Consider the following 17,544-nt stretch of genomic DNA (forward strand, 5'->3'; position numbering starts at 1 on the left):
TGGCCCAAAAATGTGACAGCCTCTTGTCGCGGTTTCTGATCCTCATCAGCGGAGCAACAACTGAATGCAAAGATAAGACTCAAAATATTTCGAGGAAAGAGTGGAAGTAGAATAGTAAACTATCAATGGCATCAGCAGCAGCAAGTCTGTCATGGGGTTCATCCTCTTGGTTCAGCAGTCACTGCTTAACCCAATGCATGAGACCTGAAGCCACAAAATTGCCTGAGAAAACTTCAATTTTAATGGTGGTGGCTCAAAAAAAAGCCAAGAAAACCAGAAAGGTTTGGTATATGCTTCCTCAAATAAAATGGGATTATCTTATTTTTGCTAAAGATTGGTGCTTTATACATTTTTATGCTAGACAATTCATGGGAATTTATGTTATTTGAAGAAATAGCTGATGGGATTTTTGGTTGATATGCAGATTATACTGAAAGAGGATGTAGCAGACTTAGGCAAAAAGGGTCAGCTTATGGATGTTAAAGCTGGTTTTTATAGAAATTATTTGTTCCCATTGGGCAAGGCTCAAATTGTGACACCCCTACTTCTCAAGTAAGAAATGTTTACTGTTGGAATTTTATTTAGAAGATGCAAAACCACTTGTTTTTCTTTACTACCTGTTTGTTTGATTCTTGTTTAGCATTATATTGGGGATCCCCGTTGTAAATGTTACAAACATGATGGGATAGACTTGAGAAATATGTATAAGTTGATAGAATTCTTGGGACATGATCAGGTGCAACTCCACACACCACTGTGTCTGTGTTTGTGTGTGTTCAGTTGTCGCAGTGTCACCAAATGGAAGAAAATGATTGATTTTAGTTTTTTCTTGGGGAGGCGGGGGAGGGGTTGAGGAATTCGTGATTATCATTCTGAGAATCGTAATTTGGTTGGCAGAACAATCTTCTCTACCTTTTAACGCGTGTTTGTGTACAGTTAGTCCTTCCGGGATGCTGTATTTGTTGAAGCCTTTTTCTCTGAGTTTTCCTGTAACTTTTGCTAGCACTTAACCAAAACTCTGAAGTCTCCATTCTATTGAAGGAAATGGACCTTCAATTTTTTTTGTTTTTTGATATTGCAAAAGGAATTGCTTCTGTATCACTAATAAGATCTTGTTAATTGGAGACCTGTTATAAGATCACTTAATTTATTGCCTTTTGAGGGTAAGGGTTCATTAGTTCAGTAGTCCTGGTATGGTGATCACAGAAATTAAGTTCTGAAGATGATTAAATCTGTGAAGGCCTACTTCCCTTAACAGCTAAGAGGCCATAGCTCTACTTGCTAGTTGCAACAAGAGTACCAAGGAGGGTCTCAGAAGTGTGCGCACAACAAATTGACTCGTCTCAGAGGTTATGGTTATGTATACTACCCTTTAAGATTGCAAGTTAGCCCTAACGACCCTTTTGCAGTTGATGTTTTTTGAGCAGTTTTGAGATTCATATTTGCGACTAACTCTGGCACCTATTTTTAAAGACGATTCCATTGTAGTGCAAGATCTTAAATTTAGATTGATCTTGAAAGTGACTACAAGGGTAGATAGCGATGTGCATATATTTTCTTAAAAGAGATTACGTCTGACGGCATTTACACTTGTTTTTAGGCTGCTGGTGGATAACAAGTGCTAAATGCATATATTAGAATCATGGTGAATAAATGGCTGATATCAAAATAAATTGTTAATTTCTTTGCTCTTATCTTCTTTCAGGGAAATGAAGATGGAAGAGGAGAGAATTGAGGCTGAGAAAAAGAGGGTACTGAAGCACCATATGATGTTATTGTCTTTGAAAGACTTAATAAAAGAATTTTTTTTGTGAAAAAAAAAGAAATTTTTATTGTGGAAATTTCACTTGAAAGGTTACTGATTCAATCAAGTCCAAGGTGTATTCCCATGCATTTTGGTTTGTGAAAAATTGCTATCACTTTAACCTTCAGTGTATTGAAACTAGTGGCAGCTTGGGAGAATCTGGATTATTCACACTTTTTAGTTAAGAGTGTTGTCTGGGTATGTTCTTGTGTTGCAAGAGGGGCTATGCTAACTGAATTCCTGTAGTAAGCTGTCATTATTGTTATGTTTCTGACACGGTCATTCAAGTTTAGTAAGTTACTGATCTATCTTGAAGGATCATAGCAATGTCCATTTGAAAAGTGGTGGAAACAAGATAATTAAATGAAGAGTCTGGGTGACTTTTCTATCTCTGAGTTCCATGGAGAGGGAGTGGTTTCGCGGTTTTACCATTTCTTCTTACATTGGAGCTGGTCTTTTTACATATTTAAAAGCCCCTTTCATTCAGGTGAGAGAAGAGGCACAACAGCTTGCTCTAATTTTTGAAACTGTTGGAGCTTTCAAAGTAAAGCGAAAAGGTGGCAAGGGAAAACAAATTTTTGGAAGGTGAGTGAAGGTGTATAATGATATCCTTTTATTTGTCTATCTTCATAACTTACCAACTATTTATCCTTGCAGCGTTACTGCACAGGATCTTGTTGACATAATCAAGGCGCAGACACAGAGGTACTCGCTTACAGTCGCTACGGATTCATGTAGCTTTGAAGTTTTAAGAGATATTTAACATGTTCTGTGCTGATTTGTTTACCCCCATCCTTTTTCCTCACTCTGTTAATGACTTCTAACTGCATGTCGTAACCCCCGACGCAAGTCTGATATTCATCTAAATATTTCAACAGGGATGTGGACAAAAGGATAGTATCCGTTCCAGAGATCCGGGAAACAGGGGAATACATTGCAGAATTGAAGCTTCATCCTGAAGTTACTGCTAGAGTAAGGTTGATTGTGTATGCCAACTGAGGAAAGGCACCTTTCAAGAGAGTAGAATCAAGCTATAGACTTTGCTCTTTTATTGGATTGGACTGGTTCCTTTAATGTACATGATCATTCAATGATTGGATTCATTTTTGGAAGATTACTCCCCCTCCTGAAAAAGAATATGGGAAAAAACAACGGGAAGAAGAGATGTGATGTCATATTCGACTTGGGAAGGTGATTGGAGCGTTTAATTTCTTCGGCAACCAAACATTTCTTTGTAACAAACTTTGACATTGCATCAACTTTTCAAGGTGTACTTTTGCACATCTCCATTAATTCTAGATAATTAACTATTTGCTATATTATAAAAGTGATAGCATTATGTGCAAAATCGTTCATAACAAGGTCTTGTGTGCTGGGCAAAATCTCACTCCTTTCTTGTTATAAACACCATGATACATACTTAAGAGCTGAAATATGTGCCCTTTATTTGTTTGCCCAGCTAAGATATGGCCCAAATTTAATTGTTCACTTGTTTGTCTGTCGACCTGACCTGACTACTATTGGTTCTCATTGCTTTTGCAAGAGTTGGTACAGACAATGACTCCAACTGGAAAAGAACAGATGAAACCAGTTGTAGCTCATGGGTTAGCTGATATTTGATTGGGATAGTAAAAAATGTCAAATTGTTTGAATTGTTAAATAAGACTAGCATAAGTTTTAAGGGTAAATTTTTTATATACTGACGCTATATACACTAGTGGGTCTAGATGCATGTCATATATATAAAATTTGATGTTTAAATACAAATTTAGATGATTTGGCATTCATCCAATTCTGGCAGTGTATACACTGACAGTATAGGAAAGATTAATTCAAGTCTTAATACCTAGCTTAATTAGTCATAACATTGGCCAAGCAAACAAGAGGGTGAGGTGTCTAGCTTGACTTTTAAATCTTTAATTTTCTCGGTTTTACTTGTAAGTTTTTGGGTCTTCTTTTGAAAAAAAAAAAATAGAATACAAAAGGAAAGAGTTAGCTCAACACTTAAATAAATGTTGAGCACAGACTGTGAAATTTGAAAGGCAATTACTGTTCTGTCCAGTGGCAATCTTTTTTGCTGAGTAAACTAAGCTTTGTTATACTACTCAAAACTGTTTGCTTGTGTCTAACTTCTGTCACCCTGCAGTGGATTCATATGGAATAGTTCATTGGATTTAATTTCCTAGATGATGGAAACATGTACTTTGAACACATACATATGGAATAGTTCACTGGATCTAATTATGAAGTTTAGGCAACTAGGTTTTATGAATTTTGAGTTGGATCCTTTTCAGAATCTTTCTATTGGATAAAAAAGGAGAAGCACTTGAATAGTTTGGAGTACTAGGCTTCAATTGGTCAGATGTGAAGCATCAATATTAGGTGTTGCTGAGAGTGATATGGTTAGTTGCCTGAGGAGTCACACTCAGACTTGGAAGATGTAGCAAGGTGGTTAAACCCAATCCTAAAATCTTGTCTGGAGTATACATTGTGGTTGTGGTTGATATTGAGTATCAGACACAGAGTTAAAAGAGAAACTTTGCTTATTCCATAGATCTGAATATTGCTTAACTGAGAAGCTGGTTTTGTCTTGGAGTGAGATTTGCCTTTCTTCTTGTTCTCAGGAGCCTTTTAGTCATTAGAGCATTTCTTTTCCTTATTTTTTTGGTCCATGTACTTGGTAGTTGATAAGGTGAATTTTAGGTCCACTGCCTTGTTTGGAAAGCAATTTTTTTAAAAAAATTTTTAAAATGTTTTACATAAACACATTTTTTAAATTATCTTTCTACTTCATATATATATCAAATTATTACAGCATATTTTTCTACAAAAACTCTACAAAATAGCAATCCAAACGGGCAAGGATTCAAGATTCCAATGTAATGTAACAACTGAAAGTTGAACACACAATTGACTGATCTTTGAGCGTAAAATTTGTTTATCCATTTATTCATTAAGTTTGTATACTGGCATCTATTTAGTATACGTATATACATATTTTATATATATATATATTAGAACTTCTAAAATACATATATACATGCAAAAAGTAGTATTCCCTCCGTTCTATTTTGATAATTTTGGTCTTTTTCTCACACAGTTTAAAAAAAATTAGTTAACTTTATTAAAAAAGTAAGTCTAACCTAATGTTTTGCTAAAATAACCTTACATTAATATTAGAAGTATCACTACAATAACCATAATGATGGTATATTGCACCATTCAAGACATATATCAAAGCAATTGTTGGTGGAATAAGAGTATTTATCGATAACAAAATATATTAAATAAGGATATTTTAGAGAAATAAAAAAATTAATGATATTTTTCAATTAGAAAGTGGACTACAATTTGGGACGGATGCAAAAGAAAAACAATACTATCAAAATCAGATGAAGGGAGTAACATATAACAATAACAAAAAAGATTTCTAGGAACAAATTTTCTGCACTAAGGAATGTCCTGTCATCCTCTTGAGATGAAAAAAAAAATCTATGACAAAAAGTCAAGGAATGTAAATGTACTTAAAGTGCATTTGACAAAACTGAAATTTGAAAATTGAAATATGAAATCTAAACTTATTAATTTATTGAATTATTAAATATTAAATCTAATACATTTGAGTATATATTACATTAAATGATAAGTGAATATCCTATCATATATGTTTGGGAGCTAGTTTTGCTTAAAAAATTCAATATCAATCAATTAATTCATATTTCAATTTTTTATTATCAAACACATTTCAACGTATTAAAATGTGAATCAATTAATTTTAAGTGTTGAATTGAATTATCATACTTGTCTACGTGATGTAATGCGAGCTTGAGTTACTTTCGTAATGCACTTATGCACTTCGTACCTAGTGGTTTTTTATTTTTCCCAAAACGGCATCTCGGTACAACTTGCAGAAAATGTCAAATTATTAGGATACTGAGAATTCCCAATGTCTGAACTCTGAAGTACCATATTTGATTTCCTGTGTCTGGTTACTTTCAAGACAAAGCCTAGAACGTACGGATCTATCCTCACTTCGTAACTAATGAACAAAGGGTTCCGCCCCCACGTGAATGGGCTGGTGGTTGGCGCCTCTTCCTCGGGACCGTCAGGTCCTGGGGTCGAATCTCCGCAGCAACATCAGTACCGCCGTGCATCTATCGTGTTTGGTTCTGGTTGGGGCGCTGGGCCGAGCCGGAGTGGGATTAGTCGGGTCGCCTTTACGGTCTTGACCCGGACACCCACTCCGTCAGCAAAAAAAAAAAAAAAAAAAAAAAAAGAACAAAGGGTTCCAAATTCGATCAATGTCCAGAATTATTAGTGCAAGAACATCTAAATATTCATCATTATCCCTTATAAATGCTAAACTATTATAACAAAATCTTCTCTAATTATTATTTAATGTTGAACTGTTCAACAATAACTTTTTTCACTCCCACAAGACAAAAAGAAAAAAGAAAAGGCAGGTAAGGCACACTCAAAAATTGTAGAGGCAGGCACCAAACGTATAAATAAAACATAGCTAGACGAGTCTTTTTTTTTTTCCAGTAACGATAACAATTGTATAACCTATTCTATTGAGGGAGAGTCTAAAGAGGTTTGTGTATTAGAGACTAGTAAGTATATAAACTTAACTAAATTAAAAAGATGTTTTGATACTATTTTTAAATTTGTTTTGCTGCAAATAGGGATTTAAATCTTCGCCTGCAATCCAAAGAGGGACTTAAATTTCTCTTTGGTGGCCACTCAGTGGTTGTAGCTAAACGGGTCAAGAAGAGAAAATTTCAAGAATATGAAAGAGGTAGCATTTTTTCATACCATTAATTGCAATTCCTCTACTTATACAATGGCTGGCAAATGGCATTCTCCGAGATGGCATCAGAGAAAGGACAAATAACAGGTTATTAACACCTTTCATCATTCGATGATGACTTCTGCTTCATTAGACACACATCTAAACATAGGATATATAGTTGAGTGTCGAAGATACCAAAAAAGAGGATGCCTTGACATCAATTTGTGGCCACATTTTGCTGTACATCTAGATTTACATACAGTACAAGCCCACCACATCCCAAATTTGTTGGACAGAGTTCTTTATTTTAAAACCAGAATGCCTGCAATTTTCACAACCAACCAGCTGTCTAGGAGGAAAGGACGCCACCTTAGCTACATTTGCTTAGTTGTTCACATGATTGTGCTAATGATCAAAGTTGTAGACACATGACCTTGTACGCCTATGCTTTGCTACAGCACCGTCACCAGCACACTATGGGTGGTTGCATATTGTTTTTGTTGATTTTGTAAAGGAATAGGATTATTGTGCATGCTAGTCATAGTAAAGTAAATTGAGAAAACCTCCATTGACTTTTTGTAAGTGATTCTCCACTACTAATTAAAATTGTAGTAATTGACTATACATATTTTATTTTATTTTTTACTTGACTTTTCCTCATATTTTGCTGCCAAAAAGAGGGCTTGAGGGCTTGCTAGGGTTCTTTTCCAATATTCGTCAATTTTATTATATGGAAAATTTTATAAAGAGGTTAAATGGAATAGACGTACTAGTATTTTTTTAATTGCTGGATGACATTTTATGTGGAGGTTATGGATTAGAGGGTAGTGTGTGATTGGCCACTACCATGTGCAAATTTCATCTTAATCTTTGTGTTTGGATTGCTGAATTATCTCAAATATTAATATTTTGCTTGTATTATAAACACATTTTTAATCCACTTTTTTATATTTCTAATTACTTTTTTATCTCGCATACATTACATCACAAAAAAGTGTTACAGTAATTATTCTAAATACTAGTTCAAATAATACTACTCTTACTCTACCCAAACACATTGTTTGGGCATCTCTCACGCTATGTGTCCACATGATTCCTTACCACAATTCACCAAATTAAACGTGCACGTAATAGGCACTACTTGGAGCAGATTCAAGAGTATTGATCGGTTCAGCCAAACTTCCCCCACCCTCCTAAAAACAAATTAAGTTCATCAACTCCATCTTCTCCACTTAGATCTATGGAATATGGTTGCCTGACTAATTAGTTTCATCGGCTAATTAACCCTAAACGTCACTGACTCAAAGCAGTGACACTGATTTACGATCATTTGGAAATCCTTCCCGTGCGTGTTGATTAGAAAGGTCTAGTCATATCCACAAGGCAAGCAAGACAGATTCTTCCATTTAGGTGTAAACTTATTATGAAGTAGTGGTACACAGATTAGAGACTCCTACAATGCCAATATAAGTTGGTTTGATACTTTGATTGATTAGTAAGGATAGTTATTTCCTCACAAAAAGGTCCTGTTGATGTGAAGGCTATACTAGCGAACAATTTGTAAATCAGAACTGAATCTACCCGAACTTTTTATTACAAAAAAAAAAAAAGAAAAAGAAAGAGAGAGACCTCTACAATTACTACGTAAAAGGTATGTACATCATGATTATATATATATATATCTATAGACACACATACACACACGCTTAATTGCAAAAGAATGATATTTTTATATAATTTGGAAGTTGGCTACTGAACTCAATCTCAACAATTGAATTAAACAAATAACCAGAAGCCCTTCACCCATGGTACACCACCTGACTAATTGTCCTTAAAGAGTAAATTATGCAAAAACTAAGCAATAGGCCTAATTCAACCTCATTTTTCAGTGAGCTAATAGAACCAAAATTAGAGAGGGGACATGTGGGCTTCTCGGACCCAACCATATATGTGACGTGAGGTAGCAGTACCTATTTCTGGTGTCTGTCGATGGACAATGCTTCAGTTAGTTTTGGTTAGTTAAGAAATCATCTTGGAGAGTAAGGGATGGCAAAGTTAAATAATTAGGTGTGATTGGTGGGATGAGAGCTACAAATGAAGTAATCCATCATAAACTGAGAATTAAATACAATGTTTAATAGTTTCCAACTAATAAAACATCATTTGGTCTAAAGTGGATGAATTGTTGAAGATATACATACATGTATGAAAGATTACGCATACATAGGATAGGAGTATACCTGGCTGTTACCAACCTATCTTTCCTATCCATTTATTCTTTTGTCATTTAATGGAACAGATAGAAAGGGAGGCTTTTTTCTTCTTCTTTTTTTTTTCTTTCCTTCTCTTTTTTTTCTTATTTCAGTTAGGCAATTCAGCTTTATTCTGAAGGAAACAAAAAGAACCTAATCCACGACTTTTGGTTGTGGTTCTGGTTATGCCAAAACCTAGCCATGCCCCCCAAGTACTCCGCTCACTTTAGCAGTGTCATACATCGTTCTTCCCTCTCAAGTAAGAACAAAATTACATACTTAAGTATTTATCACCAAAAAAAAAAAAAAAGGAACAAAAAACAAAAAGATGCCTTCTCTCAGTCACATTTCGTGAATGAAAGGCAACCTTGTACACTAACCACTTACTCAAAGTATTCAGCTTCAACACAAGTAGATGATCAGCATCGGAAACATATAAAGTACTCAAAAAAGAAGAACTAAAAAACAATTCAAAGAATCATTTGTTAAATATTATTATTGATTCAAATAATAACAGCTAATTGTCATAATTCATATTGGATATAATTCAAGTGGCTATCAACAACTTTTCTTTTCTCTTATTTTTTCCCCCCTCAGTAATGGCAATCCACCAAGGCAGGGGCTGAGAACACAAGATGTGGTTGTTGATTGGCTGAAAACTGAAACTTCAAGTCCCTGTGGACATCATCTTCAGATGGAGCTGGTAGGTTAAGATCCAAAGGAAAAATATTCCTGGGCTTTTGGACATGATGATCATGGGATGATGAGTCAGTGTGATGATCAATACTTGGGCTTGTTTCAAGAATCGTGGCAACTTTAGAAGTACTAGCTGTCATAGAATTCCTGTGTCTTCTCATATGACCTCCCAGAGCTTGTCCTGATGCAAACTCTGCTCCGCATATCGAACACTCATGACTCTTTGAGGCCTTGTTGCTTGCAGCAGTAGAGCAAGGTTTGTTGGTTGATTGAATAGAAAGAGGTGGGCTTTGCCTACCGATCAGTTGGCCTGCAGCCTGTTCTTCTCCTGCAGATTCCTTTTCTTCTTCTTCTTCTTCTTGATGATGATGATGATGATCATTGGAAGGTGTAACAATTGTGGCTTTGTTGTCTTCTATATTAATCTTAGGCTTCTTGTGGCTTGCCCTGTGGCCACCCAAAGCTTGAAATGATGGAAAAGTTCTGTTACAAGTTTTGCACTCGTAAACAAAGAAGCCGACTTTTCCACCTGTTGTTGTAGTAACCATTTCATTGAACCTTCTACTAGTGAACTTTTCCATCTTACTCTCATGATCCTGATCAACTTGCTTTCTACAGCTTTCTCCTTGTGCCAAAAGAATCAAACAGTTGGCCATATCTTCATCTTCTTGATCAGTACTGGTGGCGGATATTGATATGTCACTATTAGAAGTGTTACAAGATGGAATTAGAGAATAAATATAGCCCAACACTTCTCCATCTTTCCCACCACCCTGATCATCTCCCCCACCACCACCACCACCACTTGATGAAGAAGAAGTGACCACAGCCGCTCTACCAACCGGAGATAGAGGCCTTTGGCGACGCTTGGTGCGCTTGCCTTTGATAACAATAGAATGATCATTTGAGCCTGAGAATTCTTCCAAGGCATCCATGAATTCCATACCAAAAACTGGTTTCAAGAAATATTGTGTTGAAGAAATTGAGTAATAGAGGGGAAAATGAGAAGTGAAGTAACTAGCCAAGTGAAGAGTGATGTGAGAAATAGGAGTGATAGTGGGCTTTTGTTGTGGTTTATATATATATATATACATATATATATACATACACGCACCGAGGACAGTGAATGGTAAGGAAGTGTTTGGAGTCAAAAGCCAGCCTCGTGAACATTTTCTATGTGTTAGTTTGTAGCCACCAATCTTTCCTTTCATTTCCAACTTGGAAAAGAAAAAAGTGTTTTTCCTTATTAACTACACTCACTCTAAAAGGTACTCCTAACATGTCAAACATCTTAGGTACAATTAACTAATCCCCTCTTTGGAGGGTCAGTATTGCATAGAGTTTGTTTTAGGCATTAATTTATGGGAAGTGATGTACCCTTTTAAAAAAAGTACGTCAATTAAACTCCTAAAATGACAACCAAGAAAAAAAGATTAGTATAGTTAATTAATACGCTTCTTAATTAGAGGCTCAAGAATTAAAACACTGTGTCAAGTGGAACTTATACACTTGCAATTACATATAGAAAACATACATATATGTTACACTAACTGGCTAGAATCCTGACAGAAGAGAATTATGGGGAAGTCCAGTTGTAACTGATCAACAAAGATGAGACACAAGATTAGGGTAAAAGTAGATGAAGGGAAAGTTATTAACAGCGTTTTAATTAATTAAGTCGGTTTCACACTTTCTTTGTACACATTGTTTTGCCAGCGAAAGTCACGAATAAATACAGCCATTAAAGCTAAGAAATTGCACGTTAAAAGCATGCTCCACCTCACTCCCTCCATGTCTTCTTAAACTGATCAAGAAAAAAGTGCCACTATACTAAGTAAGTCCTATTTTTTTCCGAATACACACTAATTAAAACACACTCATAAGTAACCTAACTACGTGTACGTGTGTGCGTGAAAGAGAGAGGGATTCAAGCTCAAGCATATGAGGGAGGCAAAATAACGAGATTCGTTTGGCTTTCAAGCAAACCCACCACAACTGCCTTTTCAGCAACTATTCTCTTCATTGATAAAATTGGTAGTATACTTCCTTTTATCTGTCTCTATCTTTTCTTCCCATTCTCTCGTCCAAAGCTGGTGGGAGGTGTAAGCAAAGCAGCTTGAGTAGGGACACTCGCACACACTAGCTTGTGCATGCCCATATATATGAGATCAAAGTTGGCTGGCTAACTGCCTATTGGTTTCTGAGGCTCTCTCTATACATGCTGCCCACTTTGTAGTTTGCAGTTTGCGCCATAGGGGTATCTTTCTTGGGTCGTCGCTCACTTTTTATCTAAGGGACTGGTACGAGTGTAAATTTCTTCATTGATAAAGTTTAGATGCGTTACACATCATTATATGTGAAATTGGGGGTCGATACTAAGAAGGTCCTCTTAATTAGCTGAACAAAACCTTCACAAACATTAAATAAAGAAGCGATTAGAGTTGAGACTTTAGAGTCGCAAATAAAACTATAACCCTTCAAAGTTTCGGTTAGAACCATAGAATTAGACATCAACCAATTGGGAATTCACCATTTTTGCTGCTTATTTTGCAAAATAGTGCATTCAGTATTATCCAGCAACTGTCAGTAGAGTGAACTGCGAAGTATTGTGAGTTTGCTCGTGTGTTATCAATGCATCAATACACGTGGCTGTTGTATAAGCACAGGATAGATGAGACAAAAAATAATTTCGGAACAGAGAATTTAAAGCGACCGGTATCATAGATGGAACAATGATCCTACAAGCACGAAGCAATGGAATTTGAATGTGATGCCAAAAATTAACAGCCAGCAATTTATTGCGTTAATTGTTTTTTGGATTTAATCATCTAATTTCAAGTGTGAATTATGGTGGTGGACGGACTAATTAATTATTGCTGGATCAGCTAAAACAGTTCACTATTATACGACTTGGGCACCACATGTTCACTGGATAGGGTTGATGGAACCTAACACTGAACTGACATCTCTCCGATGATGATGATGATTATTAAGAAAAACAATTTTGTCTATCATATTCCAGGTTCAATTGAGCCATGATTAATTAAGAGAGGATTTTTCAGCTAATTAATCTTTAATTCTGACAATTGAAGAGGACTCGCACAATCAGGTATCTTAGATCAAGAAATAATATCATGAGATTATATGACTCAAAAAATTGAACTTGCGAATTTGATACTCAACACCTTTTAATTTGATTAGTTTCCTGCTTCATTTCTCATGATTTAAATCTCAAATATAGAAAATGAATTGGAGGTATTTATGGGCTGGATGACAACTACATTAGCTAAACCCACAAAGAGAAACAGAAAACAAAAAAAAACACACACACAAAGTGAAACAGAAAGTATGAAATGCCTGGCCATGTCTTACATAAGGAAAATTAAAGAAAGAAAAAGAGAAAAACAGCATCCAATTGGCCTTTCATGTATACCTTTCTGTTCTATAGCTTTTCCGGTTCTTTTTTGGAAGAGAAGTTCCTTTAATAGTTTATGATGGATTAAACTATACAGACATTATAACAAGAGAAGATTACAGGAACTGCAAAACCTGTTAGGTGCTGTTTACGAGAAGAAAAATCAATTGCTCCAATACATTATCGGAATGAGTTGTCCAAAAAAAAAAAAGACAAATTAATACTCCACCACTATTGATATCTAAGAAGTTGTTGCCCAATGTAAAAATCTACATTTGGCTACGTCAATTTTGCAACAGATTGCCAGCTTGTTACAAAAAGATTTGAAAGGTATTTTTATCTTCAACAGAATCTAAAACTAAATGAATATTTCGAGGTGGTTAACTAATAAGCTGATTTTAATCTAATTTATGCAAGGTTTCGCAATTATATTACCATTAAAAATTGATTAAACATTTTGATTTGGCATTTTAGCAAAGTCGGCCCATTAATAATTTCATATCAATTATTGCGTAGATTAGTTGACCATCACAATTAATGATGAAAGGCTGGAAATGAAACCTAAAAAATTGGTCCAAAGTGATAAGTTTTCTTGTTATTTTACTCTCTCTTGATTTAGTTGTTGAGGGCCAACAACATTACTCAGATTCTCTACATAATTCTTTTTCAAAAAATGCCAAGCAGTTCGATCAAGATGGCTGTTGAAGGAAGCATACCAACTCTCTTTTTGTGGTTCCCCCAAAATAATTTTTCTACTTCAAGTAAATTAGGCACATCTATTACACTTTTATACTAATTTAGGACTAAGACAGTATTCAAGAACTAAAAAGGATGGATTAGAGTAAAATCATCCACGTGGAGGCCATAATGAACGGTGTGGTTAGTGGTCGAACTTAAAAAGCATATGTTCAAGGACCATGCTCTTACGTCGTTTTTTTTTATTAAGCAAAATGCTCATGGGTTTGGTTGCCAAATCGTGTACTAATCGCAAATCAAGAACAACTTGGTTTCTACCCAAGTGGACATTTTCTTCGGCTTGGGTAATTAAGCATCAAAAGTCTATTACTTATTTTCTTTATTCATAACCGTTAACAATGACACCGGTTTTTTTTTTTTTTTGTGACCTCTGCAATTATCAATTTTATGTGAACCATATAACGTACTATAAAATAGATGTAATTATTATGACAATAAATATTAACACTAAAATATTAATGTGCAAAAGTACAATCAATATGAGTAAATTTAATATACACTGTCAGTGTATACACTAACACGGTTGGATGGATGACACATGAGCAAATTTTGCACATGTATCATATATTTAACGGTGATATAGTTTATACACTGACAATATATATAAGATTAATCCAATCAATATTGTTACTTATTAAAATTTGTGTCTTACAAATAATTTGATCCATTTCTTATCAGCTTATGTTGGCTCAATTAATAAGGACGGACCAACTTTTCATGAAAGATCGTGTATTCGAATTCTGCTACCGATATGACTTTTAAGAGCAGTGTTGGTGGATAATTTATAAGAACTCCTGACCTATAGTTTCGAGATATGCTCTGACCTGTGGTGGTGATCGGAGACGAACCTGCTCAAACTTTTTTCTACCCAAAAAAAAAAAAATCCCCTCCTTTTGATTGCTATTTACTGAGCCCCAAAATCCCAAGATGACACCTAATCTTTATACATATGACAGTAACATGCTACTTACATTAATTTATCTGATAATTAAAGTTTGTTGATTTCAAATAACAATATTCTTTTCTGCTGCATGTGAGTGGTCCTCCTCTAAGTGAACTACAGCAGCCGATGTGGTAGTCAGATGGGTTGGCTGCTTAATTAAAAAAAAAAAAAAAAAACTGCTGATAGAATTACTTATGAATTGTCTACATGAATAAATATTGTACAGATGTGTCTGAACATCAACTTTTATTCGTGTATTTAAAGATTTCGAATGGCATACCTTCTATTAGGCTTCTAGTGTTTGGTTTTTTAGGTACCATATGCCGAAGCTTTTACTGCTTATGGTTGCAGTCTCGGATTCTATTCAATTTTCATCCGAGCAATCGGGATAACTTGGGACGAAGATAAGGCTCGTGAAACAATTTAAAAGAAGTTATTAATTAATGCTCTTAATTTTGATCTTAGTTGGCCAAAAAAATGCTATTACTGTAAGAAGTATTGTGCTAATCTCTTGTTATATAAATGTTCAACTTCCATTTCTTAAAGGTGAGAGTAGGTACCTATAGTTGGGCAGCCAGAATTTAAAAAATAAATAAATAAATGTCACTACTAAATAGCCTACTTTATATATATATATATATATATATATATATATATATATATATATATATATATATATATATTTATATATATACAAAGCATGTTTGATTAATGGATTTATGGAAATCGTCCAACACGATTTGATTATACATCGCTCGCCTAAAAGAATAGCCTACTTGATTGTATCTTTGCAAGTCCCAATAATCAGTTTATATCCACAGATATTAAATTACACTCTTAAATTAATTTCCCTCAAAAGAATTGATATAATCTCAGAAGCTAGCTTAGGTTCAACCAGAATTGCTTTATCATCCTTAGTTTTTCTATTTCGTGTGAGATTCAGCCAATGAAAATTTGTATGAGCACTGCTTCTCTGCCAATCTCTAATTACATTAGCACAAGACTCGTTGCTGCATAAATTTTGAGCTTTCAACCAGTATAACTTTTATGGTTCCCATTTATATACAATGTTAATCTTAGACAATCCAATTAGCTTTTCTCCAAAACACTAAAATTAATCTTATCGAAAATTAGGTTTACGTTATCAAGAGATGATGAAACTCTAGTTTATATCATAGTCAAACGACTGATGTCAAGTAATCCGCATCACAAAATGAGAAGGAAGGCATGACATTTAATTTTACATTATTGTATAGTAAAATTTCCTGATAACTTGATCTGCGAGGCATCAAGTCATAGGAAAAGCCATGTCTGACTATTATGTGATGCGAAAATCAATTCAGAAAACCACGCGTCGATGGAAATTAACACAATAAAACCTCAGCTAATTAAATATTCTTTCATTCATTTACAAATAGTGATTGAGATTAATCTCAATTTCGAACTTTCATAACAAGAGATGAATGAAAGAAGTAAATCATAGAGAGGTTGTTAAACTGGAAAAGCCAATCGCTAGAGCCAAGTAGAAATTTATACATATTAAGAAAGCGAATTAACTAATGAAGGAGTTGAACGAACTGCACTCGGACTCGGGGAAATAGGAATGAGTTAGACATGATTTAGGCTTCATCTAATCCAACATGCATGAAGAATGTAGGATAAACTGCAATCAGCAAGAAAAATGGAGTTCAACATGCGTGAAGAATGTAGGAAAAAACTGCAATCAGCAAGAAAATGGAGGCCATTAGATAAAAGAAACTAACCCTCGGGAGAGATGATTTAATAATCCAAACCGGCGATGAGAAACTTCAAATGGATGGCATGGTGCCCATTAAATTTTAAAAGATTAAAGGAATTAAGAAGCGAAAAAGTCAAGAATGAGATTTGGATGGGGTGGGGAGATTCTTGGCGTAACAAATAAATAAGGGATGGCTTGGTGTGAGAAGCACGTATGGTAGTAAGGCGACGCAGTGCAACAACGCCACTGTTACGCTGTTCCCTCTGGTTTGGTAGCATGGTATCCCACTCCCTCACAACACACGCACTCACACAGTACCAAATATTGATCATTTACTATTCAATGAATAGAATAATAGATCGAGAAACAGTAGAGTAATCATGTAACATTTATTGTTAGAAAAAATTGCTAAATTTCATTGGTGCAATTGGCTCATCTGGTGACTGGTGGACTGAAACACCCTAAAAGTCCTTTTACTCGGAAATCTTTTATTCCACTTGACTAGTAGGTTCTTGGATCAAATATGAACAACAGCGACTGATGGTTTGAGTTAATTAGAGGCCCGATATGGTGACACCACTGCTCTGATAAATCACAATCTAATGACATGTCTTGATCAAGTGTAAATTTCCCATCAATCTTGGAATATGTATTTCAGTAATCCTTGAACCCTTTTTGGCTGATCCGCATACTTTAGTTGGGGCGGGGGAGTGTTGGGGGAAGATAAAGATCTGTATGTATGGTTATAGCATCATTTGTAGACACAATTGTTACACATGTAGGATCAATTAGTAAGAATAGGTAACTTTTTCACCTAAATTTTGCTAGTTTATGTAAAAATTATATATGTTAGTAGATAATCTACTTATTTTCCCAAAAACTTATCCTGACCATTGTAATGACTGGAGTTGAAACCAGCAAAGTTTTTTCTTACTAAAGAAAAGGAAGACAAAGTTGCCAAGATGCCTTTTGGATTTACTAAAGGTTTTACTATCAAGTATCTTTACCTTATAAAAAGCTTGATTAGATTTATCAGTTGTCATGCAAATTTTTGCATCTATTATTTATTTAGCATTTCCTCGACATCCCAAGTCCTAAACATGATGTTTCTTTTGTACCTAAACTGCACCAACCGATGGCGGCATTGT

The 17,544-nt window shown here is 35.0% G+C and overlaps 2 protein-coding genes and 1 long non-coding RNA gene across 3 annotated transcripts; 1 reads left to right on the forward strand and 2 right to left on the reverse strand.

Moving 5' to 3' along the window:
* Positions 1 to 29: 29 nt before the first annotated feature.
* LOC113706970 (large ribosomal subunit protein bL9c) lies at positions 30 to 3,152 on the forward strand. The gene is made up of 6 exons (XM_027229092.2): positions 30 to 281; positions 425 to 552; positions 1,706 to 1,751; positions 2,292 to 2,389; positions 2,462 to 2,509; positions 2,683 to 3,152. Exons 1-6 carry the CDS (start codon positions 126 to 128, stop codon positions 2,801 to 2,803), a joined length of 597 nt encoding a protein of 198 aa, XP_027084893.2. The 5' UTR covers positions 30 to 125; the 3' UTR covers positions 2,804 to 3,152.
* Positions 3,153 to 9,317: 6,165 nt separating this feature from the next.
* On the reverse strand, positions 9,318 to 10,680 carry LOC113706977 (zinc finger protein ZAT5). The gene has a single exon (XM_027229104.2). It carries the CDS (start codon positions 10,648 to 10,650, stop codon positions 9,442 to 9,444), a length of 1,209 nt encoding a protein of 402 aa, XP_027084905.2. The 5' UTR covers positions 10,651 to 10,680; the 3' UTR covers positions 9,318 to 9,441.
* A 5,338-nt stretch (positions 10,681 to 16,018) lies between these two features.
* LOC140021533 (uncharacterized) lies at positions 16,019 to 16,534 on the reverse strand. The gene is made up of 2 exons (XR_011825361.1): positions 16,422 to 16,534; positions 16,019 to 16,321 (listed from the first exon to the last, which is right to left on the reverse strand). It is a non-coding gene; the product is annotated as an uncharacterized lncRNA (long non-coding RNA).
* Positions 16,535 to 17,544: the final 1,010 nt, after the last annotated feature.

The sequence above is a fragment of the Coffea arabica genome, chromosome 1e, assembly GCF_036785885.1.
Source record: "Coffea arabica cultivar ET-39 chromosome 1e, Coffea Arabica ET-39 HiFi, whole genome shotgun sequence".
Classification (NCBI taxonomy): domain Eukaryota; kingdom Viridiplantae; phylum Streptophyta; class Magnoliopsida; order Gentianales; family Rubiaceae; genus Coffea; species Coffea arabica.

Excerpts from the sequence above, each read along its gene's own strand:
- LOC113706977 (XM_027229104.2), bottom strand. The coding sequence starts at position 10,650 with ATGTATATATATATGTATATATATATATATAAACCACAACAAAAGCCC.
- LOC113706970 (XM_027229092.2), top strand. The coding sequence starts at position 126 with ATGGCATCAGCAGCAGCAAGTCTGTCATGGGGTTCATCCTCTTGGTTC. Across the intron at positions 553-1,705 it reads GTGACACCCCTACTTCTCAA|GGAAATGAAGATGGAAGAGG; the intron begins GTAAGAAATGTT and ends ATCTTCTTTCAG. Across the intron at positions 1,752-2,291 it reads TTGAGGCTGAGAAAAAGAGG|GTGAGAGAAGAGGCACAACA; the intron begins GTACTGAAGCAC and ends CCTTTCATTCAG.